Source organism: Molothrus ater, chromosome 9 (assembly GCF_012460135.2).
Source record: "Molothrus ater isolate BHLD 08-10-18 breed brown headed cowbird chromosome 9, BPBGC_Mater_1.1, whole genome shotgun sequence".
NCBI classification, from domain to species: Eukaryota; Metazoa; Chordata; class Aves; order Passeriformes; family Icteridae; genus Molothrus; species Molothrus ater.
In genome coordinates this window covers 3571373-3596423 of record NC_050486.2, presented here as the reverse complement: position 1 = coordinate 3596423, position 25051 = coordinate 3571373, and the positions used below count along the sequence as shown (strand labels likewise).

At 43.4% G+C, this 25051-nt stretch overlaps 2 protein-coding genes across 2 annotated transcripts in view; both read left to right on the top strand.

Annotated features, from left to right (window-relative positions):
- The first annotated feature begins 323 nt into the window (after window positions 1–323).
- LOC118689696 (torsin-1A-interacting protein 1-like) lies at window positions 324–10970 on the top strand. Its single transcript, XM_036388111.2, has 6 exons — window positions 324–640; window positions 875–943; window positions 3806–3907; window positions 4766–4825; window positions 7330–7389; window positions 8429–10970. The coding sequence occupies exons 1-6, from the start codon at window positions 484–486 to the stop codon at window positions 9220–9222; spliced, it is 1242 nt and encodes a 413-aa protein (XP_036244004.1). The 5' UTR covers window positions 324–483; the 3' UTR covers window positions 9223–10970.
- A 4542-nt stretch (window positions 10971–15512) lies between these two features.
- Window positions 15513–25051, top strand: part of CEP350 (centrosomal protein 350) — a 70138-nt gene continuing 60599 nt past the window's right edge. Inside the window, exon 1 of the mRNA XM_036387780.1 lies at window positions 15513–15594. The gene's annotated coding sequence lies outside the window, so the exon portion shown is untranslated. The remainder of the gene's footprint in view (window positions 15595–25051) is intronic.

Below are 25051 nucleotides of genomic sequence, written 5' to 3'. Positions count from 1 at the left end.
TTACAGGCTTTTCTGCCTCCGAGAAATGCAAAACCGGCCTTGTTGCGATCGGTTCGCACATAGAAAATAACGCGGTGGGGAGCGGAGGCGCCGGGCCCGGGCTGCCCTCAGGGGCCGCGCCCGTCCCGCATTTTTTTCACTGGGGGGCAGCAGCCGCGGGGCCGCCGGGCGGGCGTTGCAGGGGCCGCTCCCGCCGGGCCCGGGCCCGATCCCGATCCGGGCGCCGCTGCGGGTCCCGCGGGCGGTGCCGGGGCCATGGCGGACCGGCCGCGCTACCACGTGACGCCGCGGCGGCCGCTCCGCGCGCGGGCGGAAGCGGCGGGCGCGGGTCCCGCCCCGCGGGAAGTGAGGCCCGCGGAGCCGCCCCCGCCGCCGCGGGAAGGCGGCAGCTGTAGGCCCGAGCAGGCGGCGGCGGGCGGACGGGGAAGAGGACGGGGCAGGGGACGGGGCCGGGGTAGGCGGCGCGGCGCGGCGGCGGGCGGCATGGTGGGCAGCGGCGACGAGGAGGCGGCTCCGCCGGACGGCCCCGGGATGGCTCCGCCGGACGGCCCCGGGCTGAAGCGGCGGCGGAAGAGCCCCCGGCTGGCGGCGGCGCGGCCGGAGGAGCTCGGGGACGAGATGGACAGCGCGGCCCTGCAGGGTGAGCGGCGCGGGCGGGCGCAGCGGCCCGCGGTGGATCAGGTGGTTGAGGGCGCGGTGGGGCGGCGCGAAGCGGGGCGGGCGGGAGGGCGCCGTGTGGTTCCCCCCCGGGGGTGCTGGGACGGGACCGCGCCGCTGGAAACGTCCCGGTGAGCCTGGTGCTCCTGGAAGGCTCTCAGGCCCGTGGGCTTGAGCTGAGTGTCCGGCTGTGCCCCTCACCCGTGTCTCGTTTCAGGGGACGAGCATCACTTCGGGACCCCAGACTCCCTGACGCGGCCCCCTATAAAAGCGTACAGATCGCCAGGTAGGCTCCGATCCCAGAGCTGCGGAGGGGCTGGGATGGCCCACGCTCAGGGAAATGTGAATTATTGGGCTCTAGCTCCTCGGCAGGTGTTACCGTGGCACACAGGTGATGAAATCCCGCTGTGACTCTTACCCCACAGACGAGGGATGGGAGGAGAAGCGATCCTTTGCAGCAGGGCACGCCGAAACCCTCAGGTGGCTGTTTTTTTCCTAGGGCATCACTTGGAACAGTACTTTACCACAGCATCCAAATTTTACTGACACTGCTTGCTTTTGAAAGGCAGGATTTAAATAAGGTGTGCTGAGCTGCAGAATCGATCCCTCAGTGGCTGTGCTCCGTACTGGGAGCAGTATTGTTTGTGAGGAAATACAAAACTGGGGTTTTCCTTCATTTGAAACACCAAGGATGCTCTGGGACCTGCTCCTGGACACTGGACTGGACAAGCTGATGTGTTAGCACTGTGTGGCAGCCACTTGTGGCTTTATTGATGAAACTTGTGTCTTTCTCCAAGCTATAGAAACATGCTAACTCAGTGTAACATAGCCATGTGGCTTTAGCCCATCATTCCCCCAGGAAGCTATGATTAAATTGTATTTCCTTCCTCTTTTCTCTGTTTTGGAGTGTGGCAGTGCTCAGGGATGCATTGGGCTAGCTGAGACTGTTCTCCATTCACATCTGTGTTTTTGTCACCAAGAATTGTCTGCCTGTATTCTGCTCCAGAAGCAGAATTTCCAGGAGGCATGGGAAAAAAAAAATCTTGTTTTGAAGAAGGTTATGAGTATTTCTTTAGGCAAGTACAGAGGTTTGTCTATGAAAAGAGCTTTTGCTCCCACATGGTGGCTAACAGGGTATAATAGGCTCAGTGTTTTAAATGTGGCTGTGCTGTTCCAGGAGGTGCAGCTGAAGCTTGGGTTTTTAATTAGATGGCTCTAAAAATGAGGCTCCTCTCCCTCCCAGCCTCCCCAGCTCTTAGCAGCTGTATTGGATTATAGGCACAACAGGTGTAAAAGTATGATAACAGACTCTAATTGTTTATATAGAAGCAGAGGATTAGTTTCCCCCCCATCTGTAGATGTGCAGTATTTTGCTTTTCCTGCAGAGTTTATGGGATGATCTGTGAGGCAGGGGAATAAGCAGGCTGGGTTGTTGGGGGAGCATTATTGTCCTGCTTCCCTGAGAACAGAACAGAAGCAAAAGCACACCTTGAGAAACTGGTTCCTGGCTCCTACTAAGAGGTTTTAAATACAGGTTAGGCATCTTGCCTGGGGAGCTGGAAAGCTTTAAGAGCTTTAAGAAGAGCTTGCAGAGTTTTAAGAGCCTAAAACCTCCTGCCTTGAATCAGGGCAGCTTCTAGATCAGTGAGCTGAAGATACATGCTAGCAATCTCCATGGAAGTTGTCTTACATTGACCTTTCTTTTCTACAACTTCTGAGAAGTCTCTGTAACACAAAAAATAGTGATTGATACCAGGAAGGGGAGAGGAATTAAGAGCAGGGACTGCCTGAGTAGCCCTCTTTAGATTCATAGGTATTTTTGTCTTCTGGTCACAATTACTAGGGAGATTTTCCTTGTAAAATCTGGGTACGTAGTGAAATATTATGGATATGTAGTTTGGCATTCCTGAAAGTAATTTAGTGAGGAGCTTTGTGGGAGATCAGTCACTTAACAGCTTTTTAAGATGAATTTAAAACATTGGGGCCCCATTAAGTGTGTGCAAATACTTAACTGTTGCACTTGTGACTTACCATAGTTTAAAACTTACAGCTTTTTCCCATTTTTTGTGGTTTGGATGGGTCTGGTGGTTTTATTTCTCTCCTTAGTATGTTTGACATACACTGGTGTGTGAAACTGCCAGAGCACATTAGAAAAAGGCTGTTTCCTTAGTTGAAGTAAAATTACTAAACACTAGGTGGCAAGCTGTGCACTGCCCTTGGCATGTGGTAAAAGAGCTACAGAAACACACTGAACCCCAGCAGGATTAAAGAGTAAAAGGGCCCAGAGTGTGTCAGAAAAAAATAACACATTGTATTCTTCCCTCTGCTGATGCTTGGTAGCTGTGCCACAATCTCTGTTCCCCAACTGTTCTACAGCTTTTTATTCTATACCTGAGCTTTTTCTTGTCAGCCCCTTGGTTCTGGGGTTGCATTTTATCCTTTCTTGCATTTGGTTTCCCAGCCCTGACCTTTGCTCTGTGACCTCTGATATCCTACAGGGTTTACTCTTTCTAGTTAGTGGCATATCAGCTAGGCTGGGTTTCACAGCTGAATGGCTCTGTAATTTGGCAAAGAGCTGAAAAATGTTGATTTATATTCTTCCCACCTACCTGAGGGGTGAAATTAAGTTGCTGTTATGGATTAGGAGAGAATGAGACCTAACTAAAGGATGGCTTGGACTCCATTAAAAGGGAACTTATTTTCTATATTTGCTTCTGTCTCTTTTCCCCTCTGGCCAATGCTGCATAAGAAAGACAGCACAATTATTGTTTGTAAGTTGAGCTCCCAAAGCTGTGGGGAAAACTCTCTATACTCCCATGGTGTTTACACTGAATCCCCTTAGTGTAAGAAATTTCTTGGCTCCTAATATTCATGTTTTTAAGCCAAGAACTCCTAAATTTTTTTAATGAAGTGTGTGGTGGTGTAGATAGCTGTATTTCTAGTGAACTCAAATTTACTTATTTATTACTTAAATTATAAGCATTTCAAGTCTTAGTTGCTTTTTGTTGCCTTTTGAGAGAGTAACTTTTGGGAGTTCACAGCTTGGAAAATCACTGATTTAGGTCATGGATGTTCCAAAACTACAACTTGGTCCTTCAGATTTATGATCTTGCCAATCCTCTTTTTATTCTTTTTTTGCTCTTGACAGGTGGGACTACAGTTTACTTTGAAGAGAATACAGTAAAGGAAAATGCAAAGGCTCATGATAGTAACAGAACTGAGAAACCAACCATTTCTGCACCATTAAAAGGTAACAGCTTTTATTAGTACTTCTTCCATGGTGTAACAAATGATTGCTTAAATGTATTAAAATGACAATCATTCAGTTTTTTTAGAAAAGGGGGAGTTTTTGAGTTGAAATCTGAATGGATGAAAAAGGGTTTCTTTAAAAAAAAGACGTTTCAGTGTGTACTCCTGCCTGAGCTAAAGTAAAACTGGTTATATAGGATGATGATCTGCTTGGGTGGAAAACCTTAAAGTTCAAGAAAAGGCAGATTTCAACTTTGATAAATATCCAACTGTGTGGTTTTTGAAAAGCAAAACGGAAAGAAGTTTTTTCCTTGCTTCAAAAAAGGCCTTATGAGAGTGGATCTTTAATTGCCTCAGGCAAGGAAAACTAAAACTCTTCATTTTCTAAAGAGGTGAATTATCTTTGACTTCAGCAGGGGGAGTGACTACACCAAGTAATTTCAAGGTGAAGGGAGCACTCTGCTCATTGCTCAGAGATTTTTCTCCATGTGTATTGCAAAAGCAATGGGGAGATACAGTGAGAAAAAAATGGGATTATTTTTAGCCACAGAAGGAAGTTACGTGTCTTTTTAAAAGAAGCCATAAGAAGAATGATTTGTCATGTTGGCAAAAGCCTTGGGATGAAGGGCCAAATTAAGCCCTTTCTAATAGATAACAGTAACTTTCTCCAGCTCAGAGAGGTCCAAGAGGCTGTGCCTATGCTGCAGGCTTGGTTTGGCAGCACAGCAAACCAAGCCAGCTCCTGCCCTGATAAGCCTTGAGGATTTCATAGAAAGAGCCAGAAGCATGTGTGGCTGGTCTGTCCTATTCTGACCTCTGATGTGGTGACTGAGTTCTTCCATTTGTGCTTTGCTTTCAGAAATAAAGGCTGACTTCCTTGAGAGAAATCAAGAGTGCTACTCAACTTCTGCACCACAGAGTAAGTAAAACAGGAGAACCTCGTCTCTCCCTGTCATTAGATGAAAAGGACAGAGTTCAGAGTTATTTTCCTTTCTTCTGCTTCTCTGCTTCTGGTTTTTCTTGTGCCCTGGGACACTGTCTGGGAAGATGGCCATGCACTCAGGAGGCAGATTCAAACAGAAACTGGAGAAGGCAGCATATTCCAGTCAGAGCCTCTCTGAGGTTATTCAGCTTGCTGATCACAGAAAATGCTCCACTTTCTCTTTCATTTTTCTTTTTGGAGTTGACTCATGGGACAGTAAGTGCAGAGCATGGAGTAGAGGCATTGTGGGGTAAGCTGAGGAGGGGAACAAAACCTTCACCTTTTGGTGGCAGTGAATGTTATTGTACACAAACCTTCCCTTTTATCCTTTCCCTCAGAAGTGATGGCTTGCTTTGCTGTGATTGAATTAGTTGTTCTATATTCCTGAAAAGGAGCAGCATTTTTTCTTTGCTGGCAAAATCCAGTCTGCTCATCTAATGACTCCCAGTGTTTCAGACTTTTGGGGGATTTTTTGGGTTTGCCTTTTTTTTTTTTCTTCCTGTTGGAAGAGTACTTGAAAGAAAATGTTCTGAATTCTTAGAAAAATCTTGATCCTTGTTTCTATCCTCAACAGGTTTAGATACAGATAAACAAAGTTTTGTAAATCAGATTTCAGTCTGAACAACCTGCAGGGGTTGCTTGGGGTTTTGTTTCTTTTTGGTTTTGTTGTTTGTTTTGTTTTTTTTAAAACCATGGTGCTATCAGGAAGAGAAGTTCGTCTTGTGGTAGCTGCACATCTGTGAAATGCCTTTGAGAAATGAATTGATGCAGAGAGTTCTATCTTGTCTGGTAGTTCCACTTTTTTGTGCCACTCCAGGTGCTGCAGGAGTGTTTAGTTGTGTGTAGGGTGAAGAACTTTGCATGATCACTTAAAACTCTGAAATCTTTAAGGTATTTGCAGAAGTTAGACTTTTTGAATTAAGCAAGACAAAATTTACTGGGCCTTTGTGCAAATTGTGTTGTAAATAATGCACAATTCTTAGGCAGAGTAGGATTTGGTTTTAGACTGTTCGTTGAATTATTTTTTCCTTTAGTGCATGAGTTACAGCTGTCATCTAAATATGAAACCTGCTCTGTGCAAGCAGAGCTGCACTGTGATGCATTACAGAATTGAGGGGATTTTGAGCTGTTAACTCTTAGAAGATTGAGATAAGCTTAGCCAGGACAAGCTCCACGGCTGTGCCCTTTTGGGGTAGGGGGTTGAAATTACAGAATAGGGCAGTTCATTAAGCCAGTTAAGCCCCAGCTTAAACCAGAGCTGCTTTTAGCACCTTCTGCAATTGCATTCATACAGAAACAAGGTTATGGAGTTTATTTCAGTGTCTCTAAATAACTACTGCAGGGTATGTTTGTTCAATTTATTCTCAATAGTGCCATTGACAGTGTCCTGATTTGGTTATATATTAAAGAGCCTTCAGCTTTGAACCAGTTGCTGTTCAGCAAGGAGCCATAAATTCTCCTGTCTTTTTAATTAACTGGCTAAACGTAGAAAACATGCTGACCAAAAATTGCACAGTATATATTCATACTGCTCTCTTGGGAAAGTTGTTCATAACACTTTTTGGATAATGCCTCTTGTACTTTGCTGTCTGAGCCCATTTAAATAGACCAAAAGTATATTTTGAAGTTGAAAGCTTGCACTTTGCTTTAAAAGCATAACTCATCCCAAGAAACTCACTGCTGATGAAGCAGGCCTCCAACCCAATCTACATGGAGAGGGAAAAGAAGACTGGGCATTTAACAGATTGCTTTGTTTTTCCTGTTTAGGTCTTGCATTATGTTGTTTATCTAGTGTGTCCATTAATTAAGTTTCCAGTTTTATGCCTCTCAAATTCTTGAGCAAAATCAGGAAACTTAACTGGGACATGGGATCCTTGTGCAGAAAATAACAGCTTATTAAATCTCTTCCATTTTATCATCTTGTACTTGAAATGGAGTTTTATTTGCATAATTCTTCAAGAGTTGGAAATCTTTGGGGGTGATTTGTGGTAGGCTGGGGACTTGTGCTTTCTAGGCAAGGTCATGAGGATGCCTTGGGGGCTGGCATTTGGCAAAGGGCAGAGATTGAGATTTGCTCTGACAGTTGAGTGAAACTTCTCAGGCTGGTGACAGTGGTGAAGGTGTCATTTTCCTTGCTCAAGATGATTCTGTTGAGCACAAGGGGGAGAATGATCTGGATCTGGAAAGGAACTGAAAACCCTGAACTTGACCCTGCCCCACCTGGGGATGAGGTGACAGCCTCACCTTTGCTCCAGCTTAGCAGGACTGGCTTTGGTTCAATAGGATGCTTTGTTACCCTTCCTGTAAGCTTTGTGGAATTTTGCATGTAAAAGTTTTTGTTGAAAATAATGCAGTTTGGTGATTTCAACTCCCTGCTGGAAGACTGGTCTTAATTGTTGTCTTGGTGTTCTTCTCACATTCCTTTCTTAATCTCTTAACAGGCAGAAGTAAATCTCGGTATCAGTCCAGTACAGAGAAGCAGTCACAGCCTTTGGCCAAAAGTAAGACTTCTGCTTTCACTTCTGTTTCATCCTTGGGTAACATTTAACCATTTTTATACCTTTCCAAGTATTTCAGTTCCTGGGAGTTGGTGTTAAGCTGAAGGTCCTTGCTAGAACAGATGATTTGCTTGCTGGGATACGTCATCAGCATGAAGGAAGGAAGGGTGTTGTATAATGGACAACATTTGCACCTGAATTTGAGGTCTTTTATCTGTAATGTTTACAAGATTAAGACTGAGGCAGGGCTAGTGGTGGTGTTATTTAACCATTGCTGTGTTGCTGTCCTGATAAAAGTTGGGGTGTAAAAGGGGGACAAGAGGAATGCAGTTCTTCCTGTTTCCAGGAAGATTGGCATGTTTTGTCACTCATTTCACTGGGAACAGAATCCTTTTGCTTGCAATGCATGAAACAAGTGTTAATTTAACTGTTCAAATATGAAACCAAATCAAAATTTCTGATATTTGATGTACATTGTTTGCTGTGTGTACTTTGTGAAGCTCACTGATCCAAAGGCCACAATGTTCTCTGATAGTGTTGACCACCAGTGTTTGAGATGCAAAAATTGCTGCAGGAACTATTTTTATCCTAAGGGAATAGGAAAGAAAAATAACACAGAAACCATTCTGGTGCAGCCAGATTTCTGTAGCATCTTTTCTGCAGGCCGTAAATGTAGGAGAAGCTTTGACCTTTTTCAGAACCATTTTAAGCTCTTACTTTGGATTTTATTAAAGTGAATGGAATAGTGATGAACTTTAAGAGCTCCTTTTTCAGAAGAAGGTCTAATTTAGTCTCATTCAATGTGGGAATATGTAAAAATGTTCTTTTTTTTAATGTTGTCACTTCACAAAGTGGCTTGAGTTCAAAACTGTGTTCTCTGTTTTGTGGTTTGGTTTTTTTTAACTAGATGATCTTTTCTGTGCTCTTCAACTACTGTACCTGTATTGAGAATGGGGTGATTTCACTGTTTTTTCTTTCACTTGTTGACTTCTGATGCCTTTTAAAACATTGTTTTCTTCTTGTTTGCTCCATCTCTCTATAGATGACAGTCAGTCACAGAATGGATTTCACAAGATGTGGACTTTGTTACTGGTTCTGTTAATTTGTGTCCCACTGCTTTATGTCCTGTGGAGTGGAATTCAAGGTGGAACCTCCTCAAGGAGAGATGCTGAAATTCTGCAAGAGTTTCGGGCCCGGATGGAGAAACTAAAAAATACTTACCAAAGCCAGGACCCCAGACTGTGGAGAAAAGCCCGTGTGTCCCTTGAGAAACGTCTGAACTCTTCCCATGTGCATCTGGAGCCTGCTATCCTGCTGCTCACAGCTGGCCAGGAAGCTGAGAAGGCCCTGAGGTGCCTGAGCAACGAGATTGCCAATGCTTTTGCCTCATCCCAGAACGCCACCACAATCAGCATCGACGGGGCGGACAAGGCTGTGCTGGACAGTGACGTTGTCAAGCTGGAGGTGGACACAGAGCTCAGCTCTGGGTTCAGTGAAGGCAAGAAGGTGGCAGTGGTGCATCGATTTGAGTCACTGCCTGCAGGCTCCACCCTTATCTTTTACAAGTACTGTGACCACGAGAACGCAGCGTTTAAGGACGTGGCCCTTGTGCTGACAGTTCTGCTGGACGAGCAGTCGCTCAGAAAGAGCCTCACCTTTCAAGAAGTGGAGGAGAAAGTCCGGGATTTCCTCTGGGCAAAGTTCACCAGTTCAGATGTTCCTAGTTCTTACAATGGCATGGACACAGATAAGCTGAGTGGACTGTGGAGCCGGATATCTCATCTTGTGTTGCCTGTTTGGCCTGAAAAGGGCCTCCCTCTGGAGGGGTGCACGTAAAAGTTGCTGGAGGGCACTTGGGAAAGGAGGAAGACACAAAATGTGTGTTGCAAGGCAGAACAGGGAAGAACTCTTAGTGTGGCTGCTGAGCTCAGGCAGCAGCAAACCAGTTCTTTCTGTGCAGAGCCTTTCCACCAAGTGGCAGAGTTGTTTCTGCCAAAGTAACTGGGACTTCTCTAAGTAAACTACAGAGTGTAAGCAAGGAACTTGTTGGTTGTTGGTAAATTGCATTCAGTGATGCATTCAGCCTTGGTATCCTGGAGCTGAACATTGCTGTGCCTCAGTTCAGAGTCACCCATCTGCCTCTGAACCTGTGTTGAAGCACTGTTGGCTTTGCTGGGAGGATCCTCCTCTGGTGGTGCATAAAGCTGGTATCACATTTGACAAGGTAACAATGTAAAGCTATCACCTTCATCTCCCACAATTGCTTTCTTACTTCTAACATAAGAAATAAACTGAAAATGATGATTAAGTGATGTGAGTCTAAGCACAAGCTTCTTCCTGATCCATTGGATCACAACATAGGTGTCAGCTATCTCTGGCCACTTGCAGAAGTAGCAAAACTGCTTGAAAGATCTGTGACCTGTAGAGAACTTTTCAGCAAGCATTTCTTCCTTAAATGAGCCTGCCCCAAACAGTTCTGGGGAGAGAGAAAAGATGAGGTACAAAGGTTGCTTAAATTCAGTAGTAATGGCAGTTAAATAATTCCTCAGTACCTCTTTGCCTGGCTGCTTGCAGGAGTTCTCTACTCTTTTTCAAAGTTTTGCAAGTTGTAAAATTTGGATGGAAATGATAAAATGTCATCCCCGTGTACATACTATCTCCTTTCTAAACAAAACTTTAGGAAGACATAGTTTATTTCTCCTTTTACTAAGATCATTATTTTTGCATTGAGAGAATCTATTTATTTGTGGTACTTGATATCCTAAAAAAATAACTTCTATTATCTGTGTATAGCTGGCTGCTTGCTGTATAAATTTCTAGCAAAGAACAGATTTGCAGAGCATGCTTTTAAAATGTTTTTTAGTCTCTCATGTCAAGAGTTTCTCACAAGTACCTGTTTCTATTGTTAAATACTTTGGGTAAAAAAAATAAAGAGAATAGCAGCACTTCCATTTCATTGCTGTTACTTCATGCTCTGAGCTAGTGGTCCATGTCCATTTGGTTTTATTGGGTATGAAGGAATGTGTGAAGATGCTCTCAAATTAATAGGATGTTTTCTTGTAGCAGCTGAGAGACTTGGCCCATCCTTCATTCACAAGCCCTTTGAACTCTCCTGTTGCAAAAAAAAAAAACAAAAACATTTTCAACCAGGAAAACCTGTTGAGGAGCTGGAGCTTCTGGCTTCTTTCTGCTAGGCAAGGTTGGGGGTGTTAAGAGCAATTGACCAAAATCACCTGAAGCAAATAAAAGAGCAGAGTTTGGGAGACACAGAGCTGTGGTCACTTTAACCACAGGTGGATTGGTTCTAACTATTGAGAGCCAGCAATGGATGATGCTTCCTATTTTAATGGGTAGAAATAAAAACAGTAAGAAGACATGGAAGTGCTGTTGTTCAGGATGTTTAATAGCTCAGGAAAGAAAAGATGGCATTTACATTTTGAACATTTCACTGGACAAATGCTTTTTATTAAAAAAAAACCAACTGTGACTTATTTTCAAATTTGTCCTCATAGCATATTTGTTTGTATATTATGTAAACTATTTTAGTAATGATTCAAAATAAACATACTTGTTTGTTTTATAAAGCTGTTTTAAGACTTGCCCACTGAATTTTAAGTGCTCAGAGTTTTTTTCCCCCCGTGTTTAAATTGCTCATTCACCTTTGACCAACTACAGATGCCTAAAATACAACCTTTTGCAAAATTCAGAACTTTTAAGAACCTTGAGTGGAGTGGTAGATACTGGGATGCAGATGCATGTATTTCATAATATCAGGGCTTTGGTCTGACAGGGAACATGTAAGGAAATGGCTGTGAATTGTCTTTTACTTGGTGTTCTTGTACTAATTCCCCAGTTCTGATTTCAGCTGGAACTAATGCTAAGATATGGCTCACTTCTTTCATTAGCCCAAGACAAGAGTCAGTAGCTGACAAAAGGAATGACTTCATCCTTGTTCCACTCCTAGCTGCATGTTCTGTTCTTTTGGTGTACAAAGCAGTGCACTGTGAACTGATAGGAGGGACAGTCTTACTGAAAAGTAACTTTAAAAAAAATTATCAGAACTGGCCACCACAAAAAAGAAGACAAAGTTGCAATACGAAGACAGGAGATTGCACTCATATACAATTAAAACACTTAATACAGGTCATTTTCTGTTTCTAAAACTCCTCTTCCTTGTAGGTATTAAAGAGCTGTATTCGTGGTTCAAGAGAAAATAGGAAGGTGTCTGGAAACTGATGATTTAATGTTGTTCTAGCCAAAGGAAAATCTTTTTGTTGTTGTTGTGAACTGTGGGGAAAGCCCACAGAGCTGTACTTCTAAATATGTTGTCCTGCTTAGTCTGAAAAAAAATAAAAACAAGATGATATGGCCCTTCCATAGGAGGGGAAAAGGCTCAGGATTAGAAGACTCTCCCTGCTCGTGAAGCAGCAAGTCCTTTTGTAGCTGGTTGTGGCTTTGTCCTTAAAAGGCTCTCATTAAATATCCACAGGTACTCAATGCAGATCTCATTAAGCAACTCCTACTCAGCCAGAGGTGAAGAGTAATGTCTGTCTGTGTTCCTCACAGGCAGCTGATTACTATCCTCCTTGTATAATTATTTCATTGCCTGGGGCAAACGGAGCCATTTGATGTTTTCCAAACTGCAAAATAGTTTGGCTCCTTCTAGAGAAATCTGACTTGTGAAGTTGAAGTGACCCTGACTGTCAGCAGATCAGGAAATTACTTGTTGACAGAAAAAATGTGGTTTTACAGAGCAAAGACACCAGATCTGGCCTTGAGACCAAGAAGGGGATTTTCCTTCTTCTGTGGCCTTTAGCAAAAAAACTTTTGAGTAGAACATGATCTTTTGGGGGAGGGCTGAACCAGCTACACACCAAGCTGCAGACAAGATTTCCAGCACTCTGCAAATTGGACTGGAAATGGTCAAAGTGCTCCTTGGGTTGTGAGCAGATGGAGCTGCAGTTGGTGAGAGCCCCTTGCAGGTGGAAGGGGGAGTGTGGCCCCTCTCCTGCTGTCACCTGTGGCATGGAAGTACCTTACTGCCTTCAGCAGGGGCTGTTGTGGAAGGGACCCAGAACAAAGCACTGCCCAGCTGCTGTTACCTTGTCTCTCACACCCTGCTCTGAGTCATGCTGTGCTGACTGTGGAGCATGCTAAGCAGGTTTGGAAAAAATAATTAATTTTTCCCCCCTTTTTTTTTCCACATCAACAAAATCATACTCTTTCTGCAAATGAAATTAAAAAATAAGCTGTGACTTTCATATCCTTGTTTTTGAAAATTAGATTTGTTTTGAACAAAAAGTCCAGCTTGAACTGAATGCAAAGGTAAGGTGAGAGCTCCATGTCAAGGCAGGCATAAAATTATTTGCTGTACAGGACACAGCTATATGCACTACCTGCAGTGCAATGGCCAGCATGCTGTATATTTAGGAAAAGAGTCTGATTTTGGAGGGGTGTAATGAAACATGAACAACTTGCCAGATTCTGTGTTAGGATCCTGTGGTACAGTTGGAAAACTGTGGGAAGAAATCTGAAGTGATGCCTTTATTTCATAAGAGAACAATTTTTCATGCATTGTTTCTGCTGGACTGCAAAGTTGTAGGAGTAGAGAGCAGGGAGGAGGGGGTATCCTGTAGTCCTCACAGCTGTGCTGTGTCCTGTTTTATTGTCAGCTCCTGACAGTTGGATTTATAATTGTGTGCCTGGAAAATCTCATTCCATGTCCAACAGGTGGAAGCACCCTTCCCCAAATTCCTCCACGGCTCTTGGGAGCCACGTCAATCAGGGAAAGGGGGGAGGGAGTCTGGGGGCTCTGGGCTGCAGGAGCCAGCTGCCCCTGTCTAATTTTAGAAGGGGTGTGCAAGAGCAGTGCGGAGTGGAAAACTTTCCAAACCTCTTTCTTAAAGCTGCAATAAGCGAGCGAGTGAAAGATGAGAATGTGGCTCTTTGCTTTTCCCTCGCTGAGTGCCTCCATCCAGCACCAGGGCAGCACTCGCTGCTGGTCCCTGCCGTGCTCTGCCCTGTAGGGAGCTCGTCCAGCTGCAGAGGCTTCCATCCCTGTCCTCTCACCTGGGGCTGTGTGCAGGTAAAAGCTTTTTTTTTTATTTCTGAATTTCACAAGGGGACTGTGTTTTGTACGAGAATGTCTTTTTCTTTCTCTCCTCATGTCAGGTGTTTGGCCATCAGAGCTTTCCACTTCACTGCAAGGGAATCTTTGACAAAGATTCACTTTCAAACCAGTTAGGTTCCACTGGCAGGTACAGAGAGCAAACAGGAGCAAAACCAGAATACAAACACTGCCTTTTAATTCCATTTAAACCAAATGATTTCCATGTTTGAGAAAATCCTAACGTGATGCCTAGTTTGCCTGGAGATGAGAAGGAGGAGCGTGAAACTAGACTAACTGCTTCCAAGCAGAAAAGAGAAACTATGTTTAAAAGCATAATTAAAGAGGCAGTACATTACGAAAGTGCTGAATAATTTAAATAGGCTGCCAGTCCAGCAATATTAAGCAGAAAATTTAAGCAAACACTATGTGATGATGGGGAATATAATAATTTCATTTGCCCTAGTCTGCAATCAGGGCTCCCATACATTGCAGTAATATTGTTTTCATTGACTGAAATTGCCATTATTATTATTATTAATATTATTATTATTACTTTCAGTCTCCTGCTTTTGGGAGCAGCGAGTTTGCTCTTTGAGAACTCAGGAGGGAATTTGGCACTACTTGCCACTCTTTCCCACTAGACCTGTGCTTGTCTTTCCATGTTCAGGCATTTTTTCCCCCTCAGCTGGCAAAATCAAAATAATTATAAAATAAAAATAAATTTTAAAAGTGCCCAAGGAGCACTTTGACCATTTCCAGTCCGATTTGCAGAGTGCTGGAAATAAAAACAATTTCCAAAGTTTTAACCACCGACATCTCGAGTTTACCTCTTCTTTCAAAGGAGGTATGCTTATGCAGGAAAATGTACTCTGTAATTAGTTTGTATATGTAAAAGACCCAAATTAAGGCTAAATGAGAATCCTGTAATTGTAATGTGATTAAATTCTGCATTGCCTAAACTTCATAGCTGTAATCTCTCAGTATTTAGGGTGTTTTCCTATGATGTTCCCATACTGGAATAACTTCCATGCAAAATGATGACCATTTACTAGAGGAGAGGCTATATACAAATAGATTAATCCTTTCTAGTGAAGTTAAAAAAAAAAAAATTATCATGGTAGTTACCATGATCCTTTAGTGTTTGGGGTTGATAACTCTCCACCCCCGTGCTCCCCCGAGAAATTTGGCACCAAACCATCACACTAATGACTGAAAACCAGACCGGGGAAGTTGTAGACAGGCCCTGAAGGGAGCATTCCCAAAATAACTGTAGGAAAAAATTATTTTTTCCTATTCTAATAACTTTCCTTCTTCAGTGGAAATAATTTGCTATAGCTGGATAATATCTTAGACCTATTTTTGAAGCGTGGGTGGTTTTAATGCATCTTCGGGGTGGAATCTATGCATTAGAAGTCAGTATACTAACAAATTCTTAATTTGTGTTTATAATGTGATAAAAGTGAAATGAAGCCCGTGGAACTCAGTCATGCCCTCTGAAGTTCTGCAAATGTTTATTTAAATTTAAATTTGGGAGAGTGTAATTGGAGACTCTTTCATTTACAAAAAAAAAAAATTATTTTTCTAAAGATGAAGGCTATGAACACAAATGACTAAAAAGCGGTGCCCTAGTTTCGGCTGGAGCCGCTTTAGGAATGCCAACATCAGCGCTGGGTTTAATTAGCATTGCCAAGTCCTGGCCTTGCACCAACACCCAGGGCTCCGCATAAGAAACGCGAGGGGACTGACCCGGCAGGTCAAGCCTGTAGAACTGTGAGGGGAAAAAGACAAGCTCCGAGTGAAAGCCCGGAGAACGAGGGAGGGCAGGGCAGGGCGGCCGCGCCGCACCCAAGATGGCGGCGGGCGCTGAGGGGGCCCGGCGGCCCGGCGCCATGCTGGGAAGGTCGGCGGCCGGCGGGCCGGTTCTCGCGAGAGTTCCCGATGCGCCGCCGCCGCCGCCGCTCCGTGTCAGTTGCGGGCCGGTAATGGCGGCGCTGAGCGGCCGCTGACGGGCCGCGCACCGGGCTCGGGCCGCCCTCCCTCCGCCCGCCCTTCGCGGGATGTGCCGCGAACCCGCCGCCGGCGCAGCGGGCGTCCACCAGGTGAGGAGGCGGCGGGAGCGGCCCGCGCCGCCGCCCCAGGCCGCGCTCGGCCGGCGGTGCCGCCCCGCCGGGGCGTCGGGCGAGGTGGGGCCGGGGCGGGCCCGGCCTGAGGAGCTGCCGGCTGTCACTTGGCTCGGCCCCTCCGCCCGGCTCCGGCGTCTCCGCGGCATCCGCTTCACCCGTTAAGTCTCTTTCTTTTTCTAGTTTTAATTTGTTTTCCGCTGCTTGGCGTACTGGGGGGTGGCGGGTGAACAGAGAGGGTTGGGTTGGGGTGCTCCGTTTCGCTGTTGTCTTTTCGCATTGTGGGGGAAACCAGCGATCCCGGGTGTTTCCGCGGACAAACAGAAACACAGCCTGGGGTGGCCCCGCTGCCCTCGGAGCCGCGCCGAGCACCGGGACGGCGCTTTTAAAGTTTAAATGTGCTCTTTGCTAAATGCGTGTCTGTGCTGTCCAGGGCGTCCTGCCCCGGCATTGCGGCATCGCTCGGTGTCTGCCCGCTCAAAGTCCTCCTGACATCCCCGGCAGCATCTGCCCCGAGCGCTCTCTGGCTTCATCGCTGCCATTCTCTGTGCCTCTTGGAGGCATAAAGGCTTCTAGATGGGTATGACTGGGTTGATTTGTTGTTTTTTGGGGTTTTTTTCCGTGGGGATGCAGTTTTGTGTGGTGTATTGCCTGCTGTCGATGTAGGTTTTGTGGAATCGTTAGGATGGTCAGGCACTGGAATAGGTTGCCCAGGGAGGTGGTGGAGTTACCATCCTCAGGTGTTTAGGATGTTTGATGATCTTAAAGGTGTCTTCCAGCCTTGACGATTTTCTGATTTTTTGATTGTTTCTGTCTCTGGGTATAAGCTGTAGCTTAGCAGCTGAGCATCTCCTGGCACATTGTGTAAGTTTGCAGGTAGAGGTTTGTCTGTCAAATAGCTTCATTGTGTAGATGAACAATCCACTGTCTTGAAATTGAAAATTTAACACTTGACTGATTGGTTCTGGAGGGAGGGGGGGTTTGTCTTCTTAAGCTGCTTCAACTGTTCTCCTGATTGGAAAACTCAAAGTACAGTGACCAAAGTTGTTTGTGGGACAAACGTGTGGAGCTGTAAGTGATTCACTGCTTTGCATGTCAGGTCTCAGTGTTCTGTCGGGCTGTCTGCACCGACGGGCTAAGTTTTGCTGTCTCTCTGCTATAGTTCTGGTTGCTGCAACAGTTTCATTAGGTAATGCTTGAGATAATTAGATACAACTGAGGGTGTGGCCATGTGAACACTGTAAACTGTCGAAGGCTTCGGTTTCTGTGAGTGACGCTACTTTAAACAGAAGGTATCCTGCTCCCACTAAGCAGAGCAACTTAATTTATGGAGTAATGGAACATTTCTGCAAGGGCCAGGGTACCGTGGAAATCACCTGCATCCAAAGGAGATCGGGGCAGCATCTTGAGAGAGGTGATTGTGCCCCTCTGGTCCTCTCTCGTGGGACCTCACCTGGGGTCCTGTGTACAGTTCAGGTGTCTCCAGCATAGAAAGAACATGGAGCTGCTGGAGCAGGTCCAGAGGAGGCTGCAAAGTTGGTAAGAGAATTGGAGCACCTCTCCTGTGAAGACAGGCTGAGAATGCTGGGCTGTTCAGAGAAGATTGCATGGAGACCTCACAGCATGTTCAGTGTCTGAAGGGCCCTACCAGGAAAGCAGAGAGGGACTCTTTGTTGGGAACTACAGAGGTAGGACAAGAGGGAATGGCTTCAAACTGAGAGACTGGGTTTAGCTTAGGCACTGAGAAGAAATTCTTGCCTGTGAGGGTGGTGAGGCTCTGGCACAGAGCTCGCAGAGCTGTGGCTGCCTCTTCTCTGGAAGTGTTCAAGACTGGATTGGATGGGGCTTGGAGCAACCTGGGATAGTGGAAGGTGTCCATGGCCAGGAGTTGGAACTAAATGATCTTTAAAGTCCCTTCCAACCCAAACCATTGTAGGATTCTGTGTTGCTGATTGGCATGGATCATCTTGCAGGCTGCCTAGGCTGGGTGTGGTGGGGACTGAGAGAAAGTGATTTTAAAATTATGAACATCTTGTTTGCGTGGGTTTGTTTTACTAAGCTTTGGTGCATAGCTCAGGTTTGAACACTCTCCTGATAAACCAGTCCCAATGTGGATCATGTCTTTTCTGTCTTGAAATAACTTTGTTGGCAATTTCTGTCACCACAGCATAAGCATCCCTTAAATGGGTAAGAATCTAATCTTGGAGTTGCTACAACTGTACTGAAGGTTTTGTTCACTTGGATGTGATGAACTTTGTGTCTCCTTTCACCCCTCTACCAGACATACAGCTGCTTTCTGCTAAAAAGGTTTCCTTGTATCAAGCAGACTTGTGGATGAAGTCATTAATGGGTTTAGTCCCATTGACTTTAGAGTGCTCAGATAAGGCTGCAGTGCTATCAATGTGATTCCAGTTAGGTTTGAAATCAGGAGTGTCAGTGCACACAGCACTGGATCTATTCTGTGTTACCATCTCTGGGAGGTGGGTGAAGCTGCACTACACAACATGAATGGTGTCATGTGCTGCTGCTGCTTCTTTCCTCCCACTTTGTCCTGGCAGCAACCTGATAAACTGAAAGAAAAGTCACCATAAAAGAAAAATTACTATTTTACTGCCAGTTTAGTGAGTTGAACTGGCTTGTGATGCAGCCAGGTGAGCTTTGCATCAATGACAGAGTGACATGATTGCTAGAGAAGGCAGCAAGGAATATTTGGATTCCTTCATCACTGTGGAGCTGCTAAATCTGCTCAACTCCACCTTGAAAACTTACATCAGAGAGCCCCCTTTTTATCAGTACAGCAGAACTGTTTAACTCTGCTGTTGATGTACTTAAACTAATTCATTCTATTCAAATCAATATGAGTGTTAATATAAGATCAGGTGTAGTGATACAGTAATGATCAGAAGGACTTTGGTAGTTGAGTGCAGAAAGAAAACTTTCCCAGTGCAGTCAATATATTAGGCAAGTGGCTGGATTACACCAGAAGTGTAAAATTTATCCACAGATGTAAGTGCTTGGAAGATAGATGTGTATCATTGTGCTAATGATATAATAGGCTTTAATGGACTGCTCCATTGAGAATAAAATTACTTGTATGCCTAAGCCTGAAACCTTTGTCAATATGCTGGAGAAAGAATAGAGCAAATAAATGAACTAATCAATTATACCAGGTCAATTGAAACTTAGTGAATGCTAACAGAAATTCTGGCTGGTTTAGCTTCCTAAGAGCACTTCCACTGATGGCAGAATTTCTCACTAAGTCACATCCATGGCAATGCACCAGGTGGAGTTCTCAAACTGAAACAGAAAAACTTTTAAAGGGATGGTGTTCTTTAGAAATGAGAAAATATCTTATTGCTACATTTAGCTAGATCAAGAAAAGGTCTTTTAGCAGAGTCCTGGTATCTGCCTTTGTAATGCCAGGTCAGAAACAGAACTGGTGGTCACTGTTGAGCTTGCTGTGAGGTTTTTGTGTTTGGGGTGTTTTGACACCTTGTGTTGTTATTGAGGCACTTCTTAGATGCTCCTTCTGAATGCAATTCTGAGCAGAGGCATCACAGGTGAGAAAGTGGCATTTGGAACATTTTCCATGAAGTTTTCATGCACTTTGCTTTGAAAGAAAATAGCAATCATCCTGCAGCTGACACAGCTGCAGGTGAAGTCGCTTCTGTGCTCATGGCTCTGTTGAAGCGTTGAAAGTTGCTGTCCTTCTCAAAATTGACAGGTCTGGTCCTTGTACCTGGCTGAGGGCATTGCCTGTAAGTTCTAAGAAGGCTCCTTCACAGTGGAGTGCTCCTTGTGAGATGAGACAGAGCTTGAAGAATTTGAGCACATTCTGCTGAATGGATTTATTATGGGCTGCAAGAATTGAAATCTTCTAATGTGCAGTTTCTGGTAACTGGAGGTGGAACGAGTTAAAGTCCTGTTTTGAAGGCTGAGGAAGGAAAATGCAGGAATACTTTATTGCTTCTAGGAACTGGGGTATTTTCTTCTCTGTCATAAATGCTAAGATCTTTGAAGTCAAAGAAAATACAGAACTTGTGAATGGATAGGCAAAGCCTTGTGTGCATCTCCTTAATAAATGGATGCATTCTCTGTGCCTTTGTGCTCTGATTTCTTCATGAACAATGAATCAAGTTACACTAGCTGTCACAACATTCATTTCAATAGATTTCCTCAGAGTGCCTCCTGGCACGTGATGCAGCAGAGGAAGACATTCAATTTCAGTAGAACCACTAGTCCCTTTTTAGGGCCAGTTTTATTTTTTTATCACTTCTCCATCACTTGTGATGAAGCAGAGACACTTTTGCAAGTTGCCATGTCTTTTCATAGCAAAAGAATGTGCTAAATGTCCATTCTCAGCATACAGTTGGAAAAAAATCAGATCCAGAAATGTTTCATTTATGGAGAAATCTTCACTATAGTTTGGATGCAGATTTAGTAGCTGACTAGTGCCAATGATTTAATCATAGAACTCAGGAAACATATTTGTATTTTCTGCAGGGTTTTTTTGACATTTGATGGATGTGTGTTTATATCATTTATCTTCCTGGTTAAAAGCTAGAGGTAGTGACACATGCTTTGAAATTTTTAAGTGCTCTTCTCTCTGCAAGTGTGTGGTGTATCTTGATTGCTCTTTTTTTGTACTGCCTTAGTATCCTTAAAGTTTTCTTGTTATCCAGCTTAAGACAGATCAAATTTTATTTATTTTACTTACAAAGCTTTTGTTTTGTTTTAATTATTTTCCAAAGTAATGATATTTGGAACGTGAGTTCTTCTGGTATATATACTGCTTGTATTACAAGACAAAATATTGAATATTATCTAAAATTAGATCACTCAGAGCAGCTAACATTCATGAGCTCCTTGGACCTTGCTGGTGTTCACTTCCTTTGCATTTCATTTGAAAGCTTATTGTATAAATGAGCATTGGAAGAAGGTGGATGGAGCACCTGCCTCATTCTGCAGTGTCAGCTGTAGATTCTGGAGATGTGGAGCTTTTTGGATAAACATGTCATGCATTTGTTTGCTGTGCTGGAATTTGTCCTCAGTCCTGAGGAAGGTCAGTACATTGTGTGCATCTGATAGTGTTGAAAGGCAGTTTGCTCAAAATATGCTCTGGCCAAAGAAAGAATTATGTCACTCTTGTATCAAAAAACATTTTTAAAGCCCATATACATAACCAAAACAAGTCTTACAACAATGTATTATGGATATTTTTAACTCTCATTTAAGTGAGATAATGCAGTATGGTGAGGACTTAGATTCTGGAAAAATGAGTAGGTTAATGTTATTTTTATTCCAGACTCAAGCATATCATAATAAATTGCATTTTGTGGTATTTGAGAAGACATAGAAAGTATTTCTGGCATCTTTAAATATAATTTCCATCACTTTCAGTGGACTGGCTCAGCAAAACAATTTGCTCAACTGGGTCTGCCTGTGCCTGTCCACCTTTGTCTGTTACTGCCAGCAGTGCAGAGTTTTAGCTGCACAGACAGCAGCTCCACAGGGTCTTTCAAGATTCAAAAGTCACCTTTGTATTTATACCTGGAAACTTAAAATGTTTTTGCAAACAGGAAAAAATAATCATTTGTGTCTGTGTCCATTTCCTCCACAGCCAAGTGTGCCCTGTGTGAGGTGTGGGTGCACTGGGACGCACTGGCCAGGGTGCCCTCGGGCTCCAGTGCTGTCTCCACTGGGAATAGGAGCATGAATGGTTCTGGTTTTGCCCAGCCCCTCTGTTCTCCTCGAGGCAAAGGCAAGAGCAGCTTCACACTTTGCTCCTGGGGAGCAGCAGCCAGTACAGGACTGAGGCTGATCCAACTGTTCACCAGTGTTTTCACCCCTTCTTGTTCTTGCATGGAGGTGTTGTTTACATATGACATAGGTAAAACTCATACAGCAAAAAAACCACCGGGCAGAATTCTCTTAGCCTGTACCAGACTCTCAGTTCACTTTGCTTTACCACATAAGCCCATTGACTTTCTGCCTGAATAAGGCAAAGAGACACCCAGGCATAAAGAAAGGAGAAGATTGCTTCTTTTATTGGCACTGGGGAATTATTTTTGCTTAAACTGCACAAAATGTTGTCCTTGTGCACTGTGTACCCAGTTTGTAGCAAAGTCTGTCGCTATGTGGATAAAACATTTGAGAATATCCCATAGAAGTCAATGTTAATAACTTGTTTCATTCCATACTCTTAGCAAACTTTCACGTTTTCTTTTGTGGTATCCCTTTCATTTAGTATCCCTTGTGTTTTTATAAGAAACAAAGTCTTGAGGAACACTGTTCCCTGTGCATACTTGTTTATTTTTTCCCCCATAACCACGAAATGTTCGTGAAAACAGCAGTGGGTGATCTCTTGCTCACATTGTCTTCCTTCTCTGAATCTGCACAATTCAGTTTCCTCTCCTGTTTCCTTGATTCAGTGCCCTGACTTCTGAGTTTCCTCTTTCCTTTTCTTACCAAGTTGGTGCTACTAAGGAAAAAAAACCTTACCAAGGATCTTTGAAAAACTTCATAATTGGACCAATACAAAAGCTTCTTTTCTTCTTTTTGCTGCTCTCTGTGCCCGTTCTTTAAAAGTTCATTGCATTTCTCTCACCTTCCTAGCTTTCCCATTCTCTTCCATTTTATATCCTGCTTCTCTCACAATTTTCTTTCTCTTTTTTCCAGTCTTGTTTTTAATCTCTTCACATTTTTATATATCTTTGGTAAGCATATTCTGCTTTCATATCTCCCACTGTTTTTAAAATGCTGTGCTCTTAGCTGTGTTGAGCCCTTAATTTGCTGTCTGTTGTACCTTTCAGTGCCATCCTTGGTATGTTTAGTATTAATTGTGTTTCTCATGTTCCTTTTTTACATGGCAGTGGTTTTCTCTTTGTTTTCATTTCTTCCTTTTTGGTGCTTTCTCATGCATTTTCTGATCTGTCAGTTCTCTTCAGTGTCTTCTTGTAGGAGCAGTGTTTGTAGAAGAGAGTGCTTGTCAGGTCCTGTATCCATCCCCCTGTCCAGTTTCTTCCAGCAGTTTGGAGTATATTGTTTCCTGTTGTGTTTCCTCTTAGGTCCTCATCTGTAGCAGTTCTGCTGTGCTGTCTCTTGTGTACTTTTATTTTTTTGGACCTGTGAATAAAGAATGAGATGGGCACTTGATGTGGGATTGAAACATCAGTACACAATGGTGTTTGTGTCTTACTCACCCAAGGAGGGGCTTGGCCAGCCAGCCTTGAATGGACCTGTGTGGGATGTCTGTGTGTCCCAGGGAGCAATCCAGTAACCATCAGATTAGTGCTGTTGATTCTGCAGTCTTCCACCTTTTTTACAGCAATCTTAAGATTCCCAAAGCCTTATCCAGCCTGCAGATAACCTTGTGCCATCAGTGCTGTCTTCTCAGAAGTTCTTTGGCATTTCATCTTTTGAGCTCAGTCTCTTTGCTTAAGGTCAGTATTTAATAGAGATGGTGATTTAGTTTAGCAGAACAAGATCTCTTTGAAGCAATCATTTCAGAATTATTTTAGTTTTTACATATTTTATCTAAAAGTTATTCATGGGACTTCAAGACAACTTCTGTATTGATGGAAAAGATATAATTTTTTTTTGCTTAGTATTATTCTCTGATCAATATTTATTTCAATCTATTTTAGTGTTTAACTGGTCTATTACCCTGCATGCAAGTCCTATAAACAGACATGGTAACTGTCTGGATTTATTTCTTTTTTATTCCCCATCCCTTTTTGTACTCTTGGTAATGTTAAAGAATCTTCTCTGTCTGGTTGAACTTTATGCAGAGGCAGAGTATTGCATTGTACAAGTATTTGGGTTGTTTTTTTAATAGAGTGCTGCTTATTCATGTCAGCTGTAGCAATAGAGAGAAGTTCTTTTAGAAATATGTAGGAATTCCAAGTTTATAATTTATTTGTATGTAGGTTTTGAAAAGCTTATAAATTTCTCCCACCCTTCCAGAGGCTTGGGAGAGGGACACCTAAACCCCAAACCCTCAGAGTCATGATTACATCAGGACTGAAAATGACTGCAGTGTTGCCTTCCTGAAAGTGTAGACAGCTCCAGAGTGCTCGGTTCTGATGTTCCTTTTGTTTCAGTCAGCAGCAGCCTGAGCTAAGCAGAACTGCCCAGTGAATCTCAGGGGCTCTCTGAAGCCAGTGGGGCTCAAACTTCACACTTGGAGCTGGTACTGCAGCTGTTCCTTAGGATGCTTTCTGATTTCTTCCCAGCTTGGAGGAGAGCTTGAATGGCCTTTTCCTGAGGGGCATTAGAGACTTTTGAAGGAGTTGAGATAGAATTATTGACCACTGGTGATCCTCAGCACACACCTGGGGAGTAACTCAGTGTCTCTTACACTGTGTATAGAGTGCACTGTATCAGGTGTTCTCTAAAGTGTTTCACTGTCTGAATGAGTTCTGTTCAGCTCAGGTCAAGGACTGGCAGTTTAGAGTGTCAGGATGAAAGCTATCAACAAGCAATTTCAGATTGTTTAATGTTGCAATTCTACATTTGCATGGCTTCCTAAAATAAACTGTATATATCTGTACATGTAAAATAAAAGGAACAATTATAGTCCCTGATTAAATTTTCTTATCTATACTAATCATTCTAATGATAAGAATAAATCCCAAGCAATTACATGAAGATGGATACTTAATCCTTTAATAGATTTTTACTTGTCCAGAAGTTATCCAATTAAATTTACATATTGAGTGGGTTTTGTTACATGAGTGTTTGGGCAAGAAACTGATACTGGTATGATACAGTGTTTTTCAGCAGTTCTCTATGGAAAATTCCCTCATTTTTATTAATATTTATTTTCTCCATTTCTAGCCCAACAGCTCTTTTCTCCAGTAATGGAGGGCATCAGCTGGATGATTTCCAGGGCAGGGCAGTGCTGTGATTTACAGCATGAATGATGTGAGGCACAAAGTGCTGTTCTGCATGAATGAGCTCTTCAGCACCTGTCCTAGAAGCAGAATTTTCTAACTACACTTGGCTTAATGCCCATAACTATTGGATACTTAAAAACACACCCACCCTTCCTTTCTAGAATTTCTGAATTATTGTGGACTTGTGTTTCTGTACCTACATATATAAGCTTACATGCCTTTTCCTTACTCTTTCAAGCATTCTTTCCTTACTCTTTCAAACACTTACTTGAACTCATCAAAAAAAGTCACTACTAAAGGTCTTTTGAATACCTGTGTTCTTATTATTGATAGTTTTTCCTGAGGCATAAGAACAGTTTTTTGGGATAGCTTACTGCTATAAATACAGGATATATGACTGAATGTGAAACTTTACTGCTGTCACTGTGAGTATCCTTAAAACCATATATGATAAAAATCCTTGTCACAAAATATATGGGCAAAAATCTGTTTCAGGAAGTAGTAGATAGTGTTAATTTTGGTCTACTTTTACCAGAAGA

Bases quoted from the DNA above. Each gene is read 5' to 3' on its own strand.
- LOC118689696 (XM_036388111.2), top strand. From the start codon at position 484: ATGGTGGGCAGCGGCGACGAGGAGGCGGCTCCGCCGGACGGCCCCGGG. The intron at 641-874 runs GTGAGCGGCGCG...GTCTCGTTTCAG, and splicing joins GGACAGCGCGGCCCTGCAGG to GGGACGAGCATCACTTCGGG. The intron at 944-3,805 runs GTAGGCTCCGAT...TGCTCTTGACAG, and splicing joins AAAAGCGTACAGATCGCCAG to GTGGGACTACAGTTTACTTT.